Here is a 16,231-nt window from a genome sequence, read left to right on the forward strand (position 1 = left end):
ATGTTACAAGTATTATCTTTTAATCATCACCAGAAAGGAAAAAAGAAGGATAGAAGAAGAAGAAAAAAATCTGAGAGTCAGTTTCTCACTATACAGATGAAGGAATTTAGGTTTAAAGAGATATGCCCAAAGTTAGGTAACTGGTAAATGGATGCAAAGAATTTACTCCCAGACGTTCTAACTCCAGAATTGTAAACATAACAGTATAATGCTTCCCCACTGCAGTAACAGTGGGTGTTCAGTAAATGGTAGCTATTATTACTAACAATAGTTCATCATATGACTGTGATTTACAGATGATGTACTCATGCATCCTCTGTCTCAATGATTTTTTGTTTCTTTTTATAGTTTATAAAACTATGAACTGGTTTGATATACATAGCTTATAAAACTATGAAACTGGTGATTCAATTGCAATTTACAGTTTCTGTTTCTGAAATGAACTTCTTTGCCTTTTCTGGTAGGAATGCAACTTCCAGGATGGCAGGCTGCTTCATATACAGTGTGTACCAGGTTTTATAAATATGTTTTGATTTGGCTATACTCTGAATTACTTCCTAGAAAGGCAGCAGGTCCAGAATCTGGGATCTGTGGGTGAAGACTTTATCTCTAAACACCAGTTACTAACTGTATGAATTGAGACAAGTGACTTAACTTTATAAGTACATCTTAATTTCATCACTTGCAACGATATGATGCAATTCTGCCCTGACTAGTACAGAGTTATAAAAAAGATCAAATGAGACAATTTATGAGAAAATACTTGACAAATTGTGAACTGAAACTGATGTTAATAATCACTCTAAGCCCTGCAAAAAGCTTATACAACTATGTTGAGGATATTAACTTCCTTGCCCTTAATGTAATTGAGGATTTTAAGACAAAGGGTTGTATCTTGGAAAGGCAACATCTTATCGCTGTCATTACCACAACGTTTTTATTTAGGATCCCCATGGTCCATGTCACTGCTAAGAAATTATGTAGCTAATAACTTCTTTTAAAAATTTAGGTAATTCTTGCACAATGTGAGGCCATTCTCTATACTTTAGCTATCATATACACCAGCATATTGTTTGAATTTCATTAGCAACTAGAGGCTTTTCATTTTAGAGTTGCAGCACTTACTTTTAATTTGCATGGAACTGAGATCAATTCTTATTTTGCTGAAAACAGTGTGTCCAGCAGCCAGGTAGTCATTTTTACACTCACAGTCTTGCCTCCTACTTCCATTAAAAGGACATTCATATGGATTTTGTAGTCTGAAACAACATTAGAATAATTGTAGTATGCAGTAATTATCCCATCATGTAGATAAAGGTACACTTTGGAAGTAGGAGAGTAAAAGATACACTTCTTCAATATTATAGTGTCAGTAAGCTAAATGAGAAAGATGTAAAAAATCACCAAAGATTAACATCTGATTCTCAATGGGAAGTTCAAGCATGGTTTATGGAAAAATATTTCAGCTATAGTTCTCCTAGCTTTTATTATTGTTGTTAATTTTCTTTCCTTTTCTAAGTTTATTGATTTCTTTTGAGAGAGCGAGAGAGAGAGAGAGAGAGCGCACAAGCTGAGGAAGGGCAGAGAGAGAGGAAGGAGAATCCCAAGTAGGTTCTGCACTGTCAGCATGGAGCGTGATGTGGGATCAAACTTACAAACCATGAGATCACAACCTGAGCCAAAATCAAGAGTTGGTCGCTTAACTGACTGAGCCACCCAGGCACCCCTTATTAATTTTATTTCTATTAAAATAAACATAGCTCTTAAACTCTTCTCTGTTGTCCCACAGCTCACCTTCTGTGAGCCCATGTTAATATTCAAGTCTTTATTAAACAGGCCTGGACAACATCTGGTTTAGGTCCTAACATGTTCACCTGCTCCTAAATTACTTGTCCCACTTGTGAGCTATTCTAGTATCACTCTGAAAGCTGGAACTTGTAATTCTCTTGGTGGACCATAAAAATGCACAGATAAGCCAAAATCTCATACCTGACACCATACACTTCAGAAAAGTTGTCTTCTTCACCTTTAACCAATGATATATATTCCTTGGGGTTCTCCAAGTGCATGCCTGCACAATAGATCTAGAGGGAAAATACAAACATCTAGAAAAGGTTTCTCCAGTCAACGGCCAATGTTAAAATCAAATACAAACTGCTTTCAAAATACCTTTATTATTCTTCCCTTAATGTTAAGGTAATAGTCACCATCCATGGTAATGTTGCTTTTCACTTGGATTTCTTTGCAGCTGGTAAATGTTTTACCTTCAAGGACAAATGAATACATATCAATAATGAACAAAGAACAAACTTAGCATGAATTTAGCTCAATCATACTAAAATTGTTATACTCTGAAAAAAAATAGACATTTTGTTTTGTGAAACCCATGACTACTACAAATATTTATTTTCAAAATTGTTTTTAAATTTTTTCTGCTTATGGGACGCCTGGGTGGCTCAGTCGGTTAAGCGATCGACTTCAGCTCAGATCATGATCTCACAGTGCGTGGGTTCAAGCCCCACGTCAGGCTGTCGGCTGACAGCTCAGAGCCTGGAGCCTGCTTTGGATTCGTGTCTCCCTCTCTCTCTGCCCTTCCTCCACTCACACACACTCTCTCTCTCTCAAAAATAAATAAACATTAAAAAAAATTTAAATTTTTTCTGTTTATTTATTTTTGAGAGAGGGCAGGGAGGGACAGAGAGAGAGGGAAGGACAGAATCTAAAGTAGGCTCCAGGTTCCGAGCTGTCAGCACAGAACCTGACGTGGGGCTCAAACCCACAAACCATGAGATCATGACCTGAGCTGAAGTTGGACACTTAACCAACTGAGCCACCCAGCCACCCCTATTTTCAAATTTTAATTAAAATTTCCCAGGAACATCCAGGTACCAGGTAGATTTTTAAAGTCTATTACTTACAATCATTGACGTAACACTTCTTTTGAGCATCTGGTTTTAAACGCTTTAAACATAAGTTACTGGACCGACCATTTATAGACACGCATTCCACTCTTCTCTCCATTTTCCCAGCTCCACAAGTCACTGAGCACTGTGAACAGGATACAGTGATAGATAATGTTAGATAATAAGGCCAGTAAACCTGTATTTTCTCCTTTCAGAGTAGGCCCCTTTGGAACAAACTGGTGATCCATAGTGGCTAGAACTATTGCAGATACAAAAATATCCTGGAGGCTGGGCAATCACAGGTGAAAGTAATCCTTAGGCATGAGCCAGAATCTATTATTTCTCAGTTACTGTCTTCTTTTCATTTATTTTGTATAGTTATATCAACAGTATGTTGTAAATACTTGATAAGCATTATTGATGATGGTTATTAAGACTATAAAGTTTTTTCTCATGGTTAGATGCTAAGATTACAAGGCAATATTCATTCACTTGCTTTCTATCAAATAGAGAATGGAATATAGTGCCAATGACTTTCATTACTCATACATCTGATCTATTTACTTCTTCACTTAACCAATAAATATTTCTTAAGCATCTACTCAAAATGCAAACCACTGTGCCAAGTTCTCTGAGGAATAGCAATAAATTATTAGTCATGGTCCTTGCTTGTAAGCAGGCAAGCATAGAAAAAGAGATATTTGTACAAGTAACTGATAATGGTTTTTAGACAAAAGTGGTATGAGACAATCTAGTTAGCAGTGCAGATTACCAGGCATACTAAACCTAGAAAGTCTCATTCAAAAGGTTTTAAATTCATAATTATATACTGACCTTGCTCCATTTTCCAACTTTCCAAGTGGCCACATGCAAACAGCTCCTAAAATTGCATTTGTAAACCTGAGGGGAAGGCAGAACAGGGCATTCTCGATAGTCTATAGGCCAAAGCTGATGAAGCTTATATTTCTCAGTAGACCAGACTGCAATGCAGTATGTAATCCTTTGTCGGTAACTAAATCCGCAGTTACCTGCACACTGAAAAATACACAATTATAAGGAGAGAAAAAGATGCCCTTAATCTTAATTAGGGCCTATGTTTGCCAGGTGCTTAATATATACTGGACTATAATCTAATTTATTAGCCTCATTTACAGATGAGTAAACAAATGTTCAGAGACATTGGATAACATTTCCAGAGGTGCACCAATAAATGGAAAGGATGCAGATTCCAGCTAGACTGTCTATTTGTAGTGCCTGTGCTTTTTTGGTTTTGTTTTCCATTACATTGCTAACAGTTTAATTGGATGAAGCTTTATCTCCTGAAAGTCACAGCTTCAGAGAAATGGAACATATTATGGGTTCTTATCTAAAATAAAGAACATTTATTATCCTTAACTTACTAGTAATTATATATAAGTTAGCATACATTTATCTTAATATATATACTGTGATATATAATACCATTTGACTAAAACAGGTAAGTGATATTATTAAAGATGAAAAATAGGCAAATATATTTGTTTCCAGCAATAATGGAGTGACAAGAAATAAGTTGCCTTCTAACCTGAAGCAGCAGAAACATCTGGACAAAATGTATCAAACAATGGCTTTTAAGACATTGGACATTAGGCAATAAAGTATAGTGATACCCGGGAGATGGAAATAAAACAAATGATCCCATAATTGCTCTAGCCTACTATTTTGAGAGTTTCCAGATCTTGGAACAAGAAAAGGAAACACAAGGGGACAGCACGGTTCTGACCAGTATACACATACATGTGAGGACACTAACCGAGGCCAAAGAATGAACAAACCAGAAGTCTTACCAGAAAAGACTATATCTGGTACTCACATGAGACCAAATATAGTGCCTGTTCCCTCCAGCTAGACTGGAAAATCTTATATACATGGGACAATAGGTAGAGTACTCAAAAGGGTCTCGCCACAGTAGAGGGGAATAATTAACCTTAGATTAAGCATTGTACTAGCCTGACCTAATAAATCTTAACAGCAAGGCAAGAAAGGATCAAATGGTTTCCAGACAGTAACTTCATTCCAGAATGAAGCTCAAAATATATGCATATGAATAAAAAAAAAATAGCCAACAGCCAAAAAAATAAAATTCATAATGTCTAATATGCAATTTAAAAAATTAACTGGCATGCAAATAAGCAGGAAAATATAACCCATAATGAGGAGAAAATCCATCTATCAAAAGAGGTCAAGAGGGTGCAGTGAAAAGTAGGACCTCCAAAAATTCTCTCCTCCATAACAGCAATGAGAAAACTGGCAAAATTTGCCAGAATTAACTTTCCCAGAACTCTAGAAATTAACCAAAGGCTTGCAACAATCCAGGAAGCATTTATTTAATAAACAAGCCTAAATTTCAGGATGAAGAGGGAGCTTTGTGGTGTTTTGACTTACCCTACACCTATTTTCCCCTCTCTGGCTCCACAGTAGCCTTGAAAGTCCACAGCCCTACAAACATGGTGAAAAGAGCAGCCTCGTAGCTACAAGAGAGGCACAACTGGGTTGCACATTTTTCAAATCCCCCTTTCCACAGAATTGTCACAATTTGAATTGCTTGATGGCTTTCTAGAAGATCCCACCTGCAAGGCTTTCTTTCATTCTTTCTTCTTTCTTCCTTCCTTCTTTCCTTCCTTTCTTTCTTTTCTTTTTTTCTTTCTTTCTTCCCTCTTTTCTTTTCTTTTCCTTTAACTTCTTTCTTTCTTTCTTTCTTTGACTTGACCTGACTCAGTGCTAAAAGCCTTTTTCCCCTTAGGGACATTTATTAAACCCAATTAAAAGCCACTGTTTAACTTTGCAGCTCCCAGAACAGGGATAACAGTTGGAGCAAAAAATAAGCCAGATTAAAAAAAAAAGGTTAAGAGGAAAATCTGGGAAATGAGATGTCTGTAATGGCAGCGAAAAGCCCCAATATATTCATAGAAATCTAGAAAGCTGTGCGCATGCATAGGAGTGAGTTCATGTCCCGGACTGCACACATGCTCAGGAAGCACCTGGGACAGGCCTACATTTTCACCTCTGGTTGACATCCAGGCCATGCACAAAAGCAGGACAGTAAGCTTAAGGACGAGTTGTCAATTATCTTGCTGAGTGTTAAAGGTTCCTACACAAACAGAGATTCTTGGCAAAGGCTGGAGATTGGTTCCAGGTGTCTAAGGAAATCTCAACCCAATCATTAGCTCATAATTAAACTAATCAAGCAAAACTTCGGTGATTACACGTGACAAAGAGTACAGACATTACAGTGAGTTTAAAAAAAAAGTCATTAAATAAGAAGACAGCAACAACCATATGTGCTGGGGTGGAGGGAGAAAGAATAGAACTATAACAAGAAAAGAGATTGAATTAATAATAATATTAATAATAATAATAATAATAGCAATAATAATAATGATAATAATAATAATAATAATAATAATAAACTTCACACAAAGGAAAGCCTAGGACCAGAGGCTTCACTGGTAAACTCCACCAAATGTTTAAAGAAGAATTAGCATTAAACTTTCCAAAACTCTTCCAAAAGAAAGAAGAGTAAGGGACACTTCCTAATTCATCCTATGAGGCCAGTATAGCCCTCATACCAAAACTAGACAGACAAAGATATGACGAAAAAAAAAAAAAAAAGGAAGAAGGAAAGGAAGAAAGAAAGAAAACTAGAGACCCAAATCTCTAATGAATGTAGACACAAAAGTCCTCAACAAAACATAAGCAAAACAGTTCCAAAAACAGATAAAAAGGATTATACACCATGACCCAGTGAGATTTATTCCAGGCATGTAAAATAGATGGGATTGCAAAATGGTGCAGCAACTTTGGAAAACAGTTTTGAATTTCCTCAAAAGTTAAACAGTGTTATCATAATACTCAGCAATTTTACTCCTAGGTATTTGCCCAAGAGAATTGAAAACAAATGCTCTCAGCAGCATTATTCAGAATAGTCCAAAAGTGGCTCAACCCAAATGTCCATCAACTTATGAATAAACCAAATGTAGCATATGCCTAAAATGGAATATTATTCATCCATAAAAAGGAATGATGGCTGATATATACTACATCATGGATGATCCTTAAACTACCATGTTAAGTGAAAGAAGCCATATAAAAAAGACCACATATTGTCTGATTCAATTTATATGAAATGCCCAGAACAGGAATATCCATCAATGTAGAATGCAGGTAAGTGGTTGTCTGGAACCAGGGGGAAGAAGCCAATGAGGAATGACTACTATTGTATATGGAGTTTCCTCTTGGGGTGATAAAATGTTCTAGCAGTAGATCATGGTGATGGTTGCACAAACTTGAGAGCACAATAAAATCCCCTCAGTTGTAAGTGCACACACATAGACATTAGAATTAGCAGAGAAGGACATTAAAAAGTTATCAATAACTGTAGCATACTCAAAAAGTAGAGACATGGAAAATCTAAAAAAGCTGAAATCAAACTTCTAAAGATAAAAATTACAGTCCCTGAGATTGGAAAAAAAAAAAACTGCATGGGGATTAATGGCAGATCAGACATCACAGAAGATTTTAGTGGACTTGGAGATATCCATATCCAGATATCCAACTGGATTAATGTTCAATAATAAAAAGGAATAAACTATTGATACATAGTACAACCTGACTGAATCTCAAAATACTTAAAGTCATCAAAATCATGAGACAAAAAGTAGTTCGTATGGTGTGATTCCACTTACACAAAACTCTAGAAAATGCAAAATAATATAGTGAGGGATCACTAACATGAAAACCACATTAGGTTATCTGTAGTTGGAAGGGAGAGGGGAAGGAATTATAAAGTCGCACAAGAAAAATTTGGAGGGTGATGGAGATGCTCTTCATTTTGAATATGGTAATGGTTCTATGGGTGTATACACTTCAAATATGTGTGGTCTATTGTTTGTCAATTATACCTCAAGAAAGCTGTTTTTAAACAGCAGGCAATTCCGCAGGGCCAGTTTGCCAAACTGTTCCTGGTGGTTGCTTTCACAGTCGGCCCCAACTGACACTTGAGAACCGAGCTAGAGTTGAACATACATGCTGCTATTACTCTCTCTGCACCATCCATGTGTGGTTCCATTGCTTAGATTGCTCTGAATACCACTATCTGCTCCCACAAATTTAGACCCGGTTTCAACCACATCAAATGTTAGACTCAGTTGTTTTTAGACTCAGGAGCAAAACTTCTTAACTTTTTTCTTTGCCTTACCTGTGATGAGTCTCCTGTTACCACAACATACTTGCAGGAAGGGTTCCTGCATTTCTTGATTGAAAGAGGTCTGGTGGAAGGTTCACAGAAACTCTCATTCACTTGAATGTTTTGTGCATCAATGCACTTCACTTGCCGATGTGTCTCTTTTTTATGACATGACGTTGAACACTAGAGGCGCAATGACAAAATGGGGTTTTTTCTGTCAGTCTTTTGTGCAGTGTCTCTCAAAGTTTACTTCTCAATACTCACGTTCAGCCACTCTCCTGCCACCCACTGGTACTGCATGCAGTCCTGACGCCAACATTGCCGCTGAAAATCAGGCCGGGTGGATCCAGCACACATTTCTTCAGCCACCCGCCCAACGCCTCTCAGCCGACAGTACACATCCCTTTGCTGAACTCCAGGACCACAGGTCACAGAGCACTACAAAGACGCCCGAGTGAGTTGAACAATTAGCGAGCAAATATCGAATTAGGGAAAGATAGCAAAAGAGTGCCATGGCCTATTTTCTTGTTTCTTTGAAACATAGCTTGACATTACATCAGGCGTTGGGTAGAATATACATGCAATCAGTATTTTTAAGGCTGTCTGGGGTGAAGCATCCATACAAGTACGCAAATAGATTTTTATATTGCGGTGCCTACTCAAGCCTTATGGAAACCATGACAAACTATACGAGAATTTATACCAGACACTCCATCCCAGTTGAAAACTATTCTGACTTCAACATTCTTAATATCTATAAAACTCACTGCACAATGAAACTATTCTACTACATTGCTTTTAAACATCACTTAAATCCTGAGACTGTATACATAATCTCCCTTAAAGGAACAATAATTTCCAAGATTGTGTTAAGCTCACCTTTATACTTGCACCATTACAGTCTGGGGATCCAAACATTTGCTAATCTGTTGATTCATGATTGTGTTTCAATGGACAGTGTTTGGGGAAGCTGATTGTACAAACTGTAAACTTAGACAATCTTGCCATAGCCTCTCAGGTTTCCTTTTTCTCATCGGTTCAAAGATTTTGTGTTATTTGTAAAATTTCATAGGATGTGTCCCTAGATTTATTGCTAACAACAGTTCTACCTGTGACCAGCAGCGTTGAGGACCTGAGGCTCAGAGATGGTAAGTCACTTGCCTGTGCTTCTGCCTCTATAAGGCAAGATGAGGGGCGCCTTGGTGGCTCTGTCAGTTAAGCGTCAGACTTCAAGCTCAGGTCATGATCTTACGGTTCGTGAGTTTAGCCCCACATTGGGCTCTGTGCTAACAGCTCAGAGCCTGCAGCCTGCTTTGGATTCTGTGTCTCCCTCTCTCTGCCCCTCCCCTGCTCACGCTCTCTCTCTCTCTCTCTCAAAAATAAATAAACATTAAAAAAACAATTTAGAAGGCAAGATGAAGTTCAGTTCTTTCTGACGCCTTACCCTAAGCTGTCCTTGCCTTTGGGGGATGGGGAAGGAGCTGGTAACCTCTCTGGGCCCTTGCAGTTCTAGAATGCCAGCTCATATTTACAACACAGCTTGACCACAACCAAGAGCTGTGGTGCCAACATTAATAAAGTATGGAGAACGCCCAGTGATACTGATAAAATTTGTGAGTTTGTTTCATATATATATATATATGAAATATATATACGAAATATATATATGAAATATATATATATGAAATATATATGAAATATATATACGAAATATATATATGAAATATATATATATGAAATATATATGAAATATATATATGAAATATATATATGAAATATATATGAAATAAAAAATTAAATATATATATATATATATATATATATATACACACACACACACACACACACACACACATACATACTCTGGGTTATTCCAGAAAGGATTGGAAGTCCTACTGAGGAATATCTGGGGTTGCCCCACTGTTCCCACCTGTGATATTGTTAGGGTAAAAACTCAGGTCTTGCAAGGGCACTTGGGTGGCTCAGTCAGTTAAGCGTCCAACTTGGTTTCAGCTTAGGTCATGATCCCACCGTTTGTGAGTTCCAGCCCTGCATCTGACTCTACGCTGATAGCGTGGAGCCTGCTTGGGATTTCGCTCTCCTTCTCTCTCTCTCCCCATCCTCAAGTCATGCTGTCTCTGTCTCTCTCAAATGAATAAGTAAAACTTAAAAAAAAAAATAAGGTCCTTCACCAAACTTTATGTTTCTGTAGGAGTCTCAGAGTAACAAATTTCTTTTTCTGCAACAATAAATGTATATACCTGCAGAATATGGATTTACCATGAATGAAAAAATATTTATATCCCACAAAAGCTAAGAACTTGTAGACTTGAATTTCTCTTACAGACTGTTGCAGCATTTCATTCTAAATGCGCTTGAAAATTTAGTTTTCTTTCTTGTGTGTACAAGTAATAACCACTGACTTGAAAGAGAATTTATATATATGTTTTAACTTATGAAGAACAGTATACATATCTACATAGCTTACATTTACCTTCATTCTGTGCTTAACCAGTTGAATTTTGTCCTCATTGAGTGCTTTCACAAAACCCAGCTCCTTTGTATGGAGAAAACAATAATTTAATGTGTGTTCGGTGCAGGGCACAATATTAAGCAGACTAAAATGTCTAGATGTAATTTAGCTTATCGGAACCTCTTTTGAAAATGTTTAGCCTATAAAATAAGGCTCCTGCAAACATTTTCCAGGGATAATTTCAGAAATATAAACTACATTTGGAAAACTTCCTGCCTCTAAACCTGAAAAAAAAAATCCTGGAAAAAAAGAATTCACAAAACACAGCTTAGCAAGTTGTTCTATCAGACAATTATAATTTTCTGAAATTCAATAAGCCACAGTGGTTTATTGGTCCCTTGGTCATAGCAAAAAATCCACTGAAAAATCCACTGTGACCATGGGTAACTACTACTGTGGGCCTCTTCCCTAAAAGGAAAAAAAAAAATGGCCTACTGCTTGAAAGAAAACAAGTAACTTCTTGTTTTTCAGTTTTTTTAAGATAAGAATAGAAAAAAGCAATTTGATGCAATTTTAGATTTGAACAGAAAAGATAATTTGTGGCTTACATGAAATATTTCTTAACCCAATATCATCAATAACCCTAACTGAGAGATCCAACAAAAACTTTTCAAATCTTGTCTTAATCTCATGGACGCATTCAGCAGCACTGACCACTTTCTGTGGAGCCATTCTGGCTTCTGTGATTGAAATCCCCTTGGGCTCCAGGTACTCTATTCTTTTTAGATTGCTCCTTCTCAGAGTCCTTACCTGACTCTATTTTCTCAGTTCAGCCGTAAATATTAGCAGATTCCGGGATTCTGTTTATAACCTCTGAACGCTCTGAGCGTATACACCCTCTGAACGCTCTGAGCAATTTCTTCTATGCACCAATTTTTAAAATCTGTTCTCTCCAGCCTTGATCCTAATTCTGACCTCAACATTTGCATTTCCATGTATTTACAAGAATGTTTTACGTATTTACAAGAACTTTCCTGTGTTTTCTACCTAGATATGTCAAAGGCACCCCAGATTCAACATTTCCAAAGCAGAACTTTTGCCTGGTCAGTCTCCCCCACAGGGGTGGATGCTATGAAGATATGATTACTCACTCTTTAGTCAAGTGACTTACTAGAATGACCTTTTAAGGCACACCTCTAACTCTAAAATATGTATCCTTACTTAACAGCTTCATAGAACTCCAGATTTATAAGCATGTTACATATTATCTTTTTTTAAAATCCAGATAACTAATGTGAAGTCAATGGGAGACTATAATTACAAGTATAACACAGATACTGAATGCACTAACTCACCAACACAGCATTATTTAATTCAAACAGGAACAATCAGACGAACATCCGATTTATACGTAATGTACTGTAACTGCACAGACTGGCACTTGAAAGACTTGACAGTGGAACTGGAGAAGGTGAACTTTCACCAATCCACAGGTACTGTAGTCATTTCAGCAACTGCTAGAAATGCCAGAACATGCATTGCAAAAGTAGGTTCACCAAGCTGCTATTTCATAAATTATTTAAAATTCAAATAGTGATGTCTTGTCTCTTGATGCATTATTTATCTTTTTTTTTTTCCAGTAGACTCCACACCCACTGTGGAGCCCAGTGCAGAGCTTGAACTCATGACCCTGAGATCAAGACCTGAACTGAGATTGAGTAGGACGCTTAACCAACTGAGCCACCCAGGTGCCCCTATAATTTCTTAATAACAGATTTAGGTTTTGATTTTACCATAGTTATTCTTAATTGTGGTCTATTTCAGTGAGTCAATAATGTAGCAGCAGTATTCTCAATAGTAGAACGTTTGGAGTTAGGAAAGATTCTAGGAATGTGTAACTTCCATTTCTCTTCGATTTTGAAATTCCTTTTACAGCAATAGTAAATGAATGACCATCAAACCTACCTATACTTTCATACCCTCAGTCTGGGTATATTCGCCATATCCTGAAAGCAGTCATTCCATTTTTGGGTGACTCTTAAGTTAACAAATACTCGCCCAGATTGAGCTGAAATAGTCGTCTTTAAACATTTACCGACCATCTGGAATCTGTCCTCCTTTCCAACAAAGAACAAATGCATATTCACTTTCATGTGAGAAAGTATGAAGGGGTAAGTCCTAAAACTGTGGCAGCTGTTTTATGACCAGTAGGAGCTGACCAATAAAATCACAGAAATGCCAATCCAGCACCTTGACCTTGTAAAGCTGCTGAGTCAAACTTAAAGTCAGTGACCTTCTGGTTTTGTTATGTAAACAAGGAATGTCTTTGAGTTGAAGCCACTCATCATTAGGACTTTTCTCACTTGCAGTAGAATACAATGGAACTGACATAGAATGGTTGTAACCATTTGACTGTACTTCTCTGGGGATGTGGGAATTTGTCAAGACTTTTCTTACAGTGTGGGTCCTGGAATAGGCACTGCTCCAAAAATCTGACCAGGATCTGTGCCAAAGATTTGAACACTATCCATCACTACTGTGGCCTATTATGTTGCTAGTAATTTAGACAACTACATCATATTTAATATGTGATCAACTAAACTGTTTTTCCCCATAAACTATAAAATCCATTATGTATCTTGTACTTAGACAACATACCTTTTTTTAACAAAAATAAGCTTGCAATGAATTCAGTACACATAGGAATTAGATTTCTATTCAATGTGCACTATGTGACACAGCGACAATCTACAATTGTTGACTGTAGGTTCCCTTGTAAGAGTGGCAATATATTGCTAAGGAAATATAACGATGACCTGGTATATAATGATGATAATGAAATAATTATGACTGCAACTATAGTAGGGAAAGCTCAAATAGACCTGTGTTCACATGCTTCCCCCGCACCCCCAACTTCCTTGCCTGCTGCAGATATAAGCAACTTAACTTCTATAGCTGTAGTTGACTCTTCACAGGGTCAGGAAGTGGCTGTCCCTTGTTGCTCCCTTCCTATTCCCAATTTTTTCACTTTTCTTGCAGAGACAAAATTATTTCTGCCTCGAAAACTTTCTTGGGGCGCCTGGGTGGCGCAGTCGGTTAAGCGTCCGACTTCAGCCAGGTCACGATCTCGCGGTCCGTGAGTTTGAGCCCCGCGTCAGGCTCTGGGCTGATGGCTCGGAGCCTGGAGCCTGTTTCCGATTCTGTGTCTCCCTCTCTCTCTGACCCTCCCCCGTTCATGCTCTGTCTCTCTGTCCCAAAAATAAATAAAAAACGTTGAAAAAATTAAAAAAAAAAAAAAAAAAAAGAAAAAAAGAAAACTTTCTTGATACATGCCTTAAACCGGAGAGTTAGTCATCTGATGCCACTCAAAGAAAGGCCATCTTAAGTATCAAGAAAGGGGAGAAAGGAAGAGAGTGAACAGGCAGCATAGAAATGCAAAAACAGGATTGCTGGAACCAACCAGAAGAGATTGAGAAGCATAGTTCACTCAGCCCCAGAGCAAAAACACATCTTCCCTGTCCTGGGGCTCCAGCCTATCTTCACTGGTAGGAACATCGCTTGGCCGGGGAAGAGAGATGAAGAGGTTCTGGGCTCTTGATCAGAGGCTATCGGGACTTAATTAAGATCTACTATCTTTTAGGCTATAAGAGATATATATGTATACATCAGAAATTTTTGAAAATATATAAATATGGATTTATGTATTTGGGAAATATGGAATTAGAGAAATACAAAATCACTTAAAATGTTAGCATTTAGCATATAGTTTCAAAAAAAAAAAAATGTTTCCAGGGGCTTTGGGAGAGGGGGCACCAGTCAATAGATGTGTGAGATTTCAGAACTTCTATCACCTTTGGTTCCAGCTCTGATCTTAAAATACTAGAAAGAAAATGATGGGTCTCAGAGAAGGGGAACCAGGCAAGTGGTTGATATCATGTGGCTCTAGATTCAGTAGGGTTGAGTGAGATCCTCTTTCCAAGTTGTCCAGCAGATTAGCCATGATCAAGAGGAGGCAAGAATTCTGGACTTTTTTTTTTTTTTCTGAGCATAAAAGCTACATTTGGATGGTACTGACCTAAGTAGATGCAGCATGAAACAATGAGGTCTCCAGCACCATGCCTTAAAAACTTGAATATACAAGCAAAGTTAGTATTCTCAAATAGGTAAAATTAAGTTTAAAACAAAACAGAACAGAACAAACAAAAGAACTCTTATGAACTCAAAAGAACTCTTCAGAAAGTGGAGGGAGATTTTTTTTTCCTTCCTAAATGATTCTAGTATTTACTTTGCCTCTAAAGGTATACATCTGGAGTGAGAGGACAAATGGCTCTGCACACCAATGCTTGTTTCTGTTTGGCAGCAGTTGCTAAAATGAATTACTAAATCCTTTCCTTGAAAAATGATATCAACTACCAAATGAAGAGAGTTACCTCAAAACTCACTGGAGCACCTTTGTGGTCACAATTTGCTAAATGAGTCTTTCCACTTGAGGTATAATGTAAAATAGTAATAAAATGAAATTATTTTACAGTGAGTGATTATACTAAAGCAATGTTACAATTTATAGTCGGAACAGAGTAGCAACCAGTGATTAGCTCGTAACTACTTCTGAAATTACACTTCTGTTGAATATATTATTACATGTAGCACAGTGACAGCCTGCAATTGTTAACTTCATGTGGGTACTTTTTATAGAATAAATCAAAAGCCAACGACTTCACAAATGGTCATTTGTTTCTGGCAGAGATTTGGGGACTGTGTGGGTGTATGAAGCTAATTTCTATGACAAGGAAAACCAATTCAAAGAGAAGAAAGCAGAGTCTGTACAAAAGCATCTGTGTTTTTTTATAGTCTTTGAATATTCATATCTGTATCTTAGAAACCCCTTAAACACGTCCATTTAGTGAGTCTTATATAATTTCATACTTGGTGGTAAGCCAAGGCCAATTTGTTAGCACTGATGATTGATTTGCTGTTGTGGGGCTGGAGGTCAAGGGTCAGAAAGTGTCCCTCATGAATACCAACCACAGCAGCTGCACAGCAGAAGAACCCTGGGAATCAACAGGAATGCTGGTGGCCAAGAAGCCAAAGTCTGCCCCACTTCCACACCCATCCCCCAGTGGTTCCTGGCTGGTGTCAGAATTAGAAAGTCTCTGCCACATGCTGCCTTCAGTGCTGCGTTCAGTGACTTTACAGTGTTTCACCCTTTGGGGAAAACCACTTTGCCATTATTCTGGTGCATTATATCTTGGTGCAGATAAAGTAAGGCAAACCCTGATTTTTTAAAATGTTTATTTATATTTGAGAGAGAAAGAGCGTGCGCACGTGCGCGTGTGTGCACGGGGGAGAGGCAGAGAGAGGAGACAGAATCCAAAGCAGGCTCCAGGCTCTGAGCTGTGGGCATGGAGCTCAATGTGGGGCTTGAACCCACGAACCATGAGATCATGACATGAGCCAAGTCAGACACTTAACCAACTGAGCCACCCAGGTGGCCCAGGCAAACCCTGATTTTAAGCAAAACATAACAACTATATAAATTGAGAGTTGGAAAATCTTTTTTGCAACTAAATCACACTATTCAAGATAAGATATTTAGCCCAATACTAAGGCTCTTAGTGAACAAGTTATCCA

At 37.7% G+C, this 16,231-nt stretch overlaps 1 protein-coding gene across 3 annotated transcripts in view; it reads right to left on the bottom strand.

Moving 5' to 3' along the window:
- ADAMTS20 (ADAM metallopeptidase with thrombospondin type 1 motif 20) overlaps window positions 1-16,231 on the bottom strand; it is a 178,731-nt gene that overhangs the window by 28,734 nt on the left and 133,766 nt on the right. For 2 of the 3 annotated variants that reach the window (XM_060657893.3, XM_060657890.3), the window contains 7 exons: window positions 8,392-8,565; window positions 8,140-8,310; window positions 3,738-3,938; window positions 2,919-3,048; window positions 2,170-2,264; window positions 1,990-2,084; window positions 1,126-1,259 (listed from right to left, as the gene is read on the bottom strand). In XM_060657893.3, the coding sequence (XP_060513876.3) occupies window positions 1,126-1,259; window positions 1,990-2,084; window positions 2,170-2,264; window positions 2,919-3,048; window positions 3,738-3,938; window positions 8,140-8,310; window positions 8,392-8,565 (1,000 nt within the window). The remainder of the gene's footprint in view (window positions 1-1,125; window positions 1,260-1,989; window positions 2,085-2,169; window positions 2,265-2,918; window positions 3,049-3,737; window positions 3,939-8,139; window positions 8,311-8,391; window positions 8,566-16,231) is intronic. The other variant, XM_060657892.3, reaches the window with a different exon arrangement.

This window comes from Panthera onca, chromosome B4, assembly GCF_046562875.1.
Source record: "Panthera onca isolate mPanOnc1 chromosome B4, mPanOnc1 haplotype 2, whole genome shotgun sequence".
Lineage (NCBI taxonomy): Eukaryota > Metazoa > Chordata > Mammalia > Carnivora > Felidae > Panthera > Panthera onca.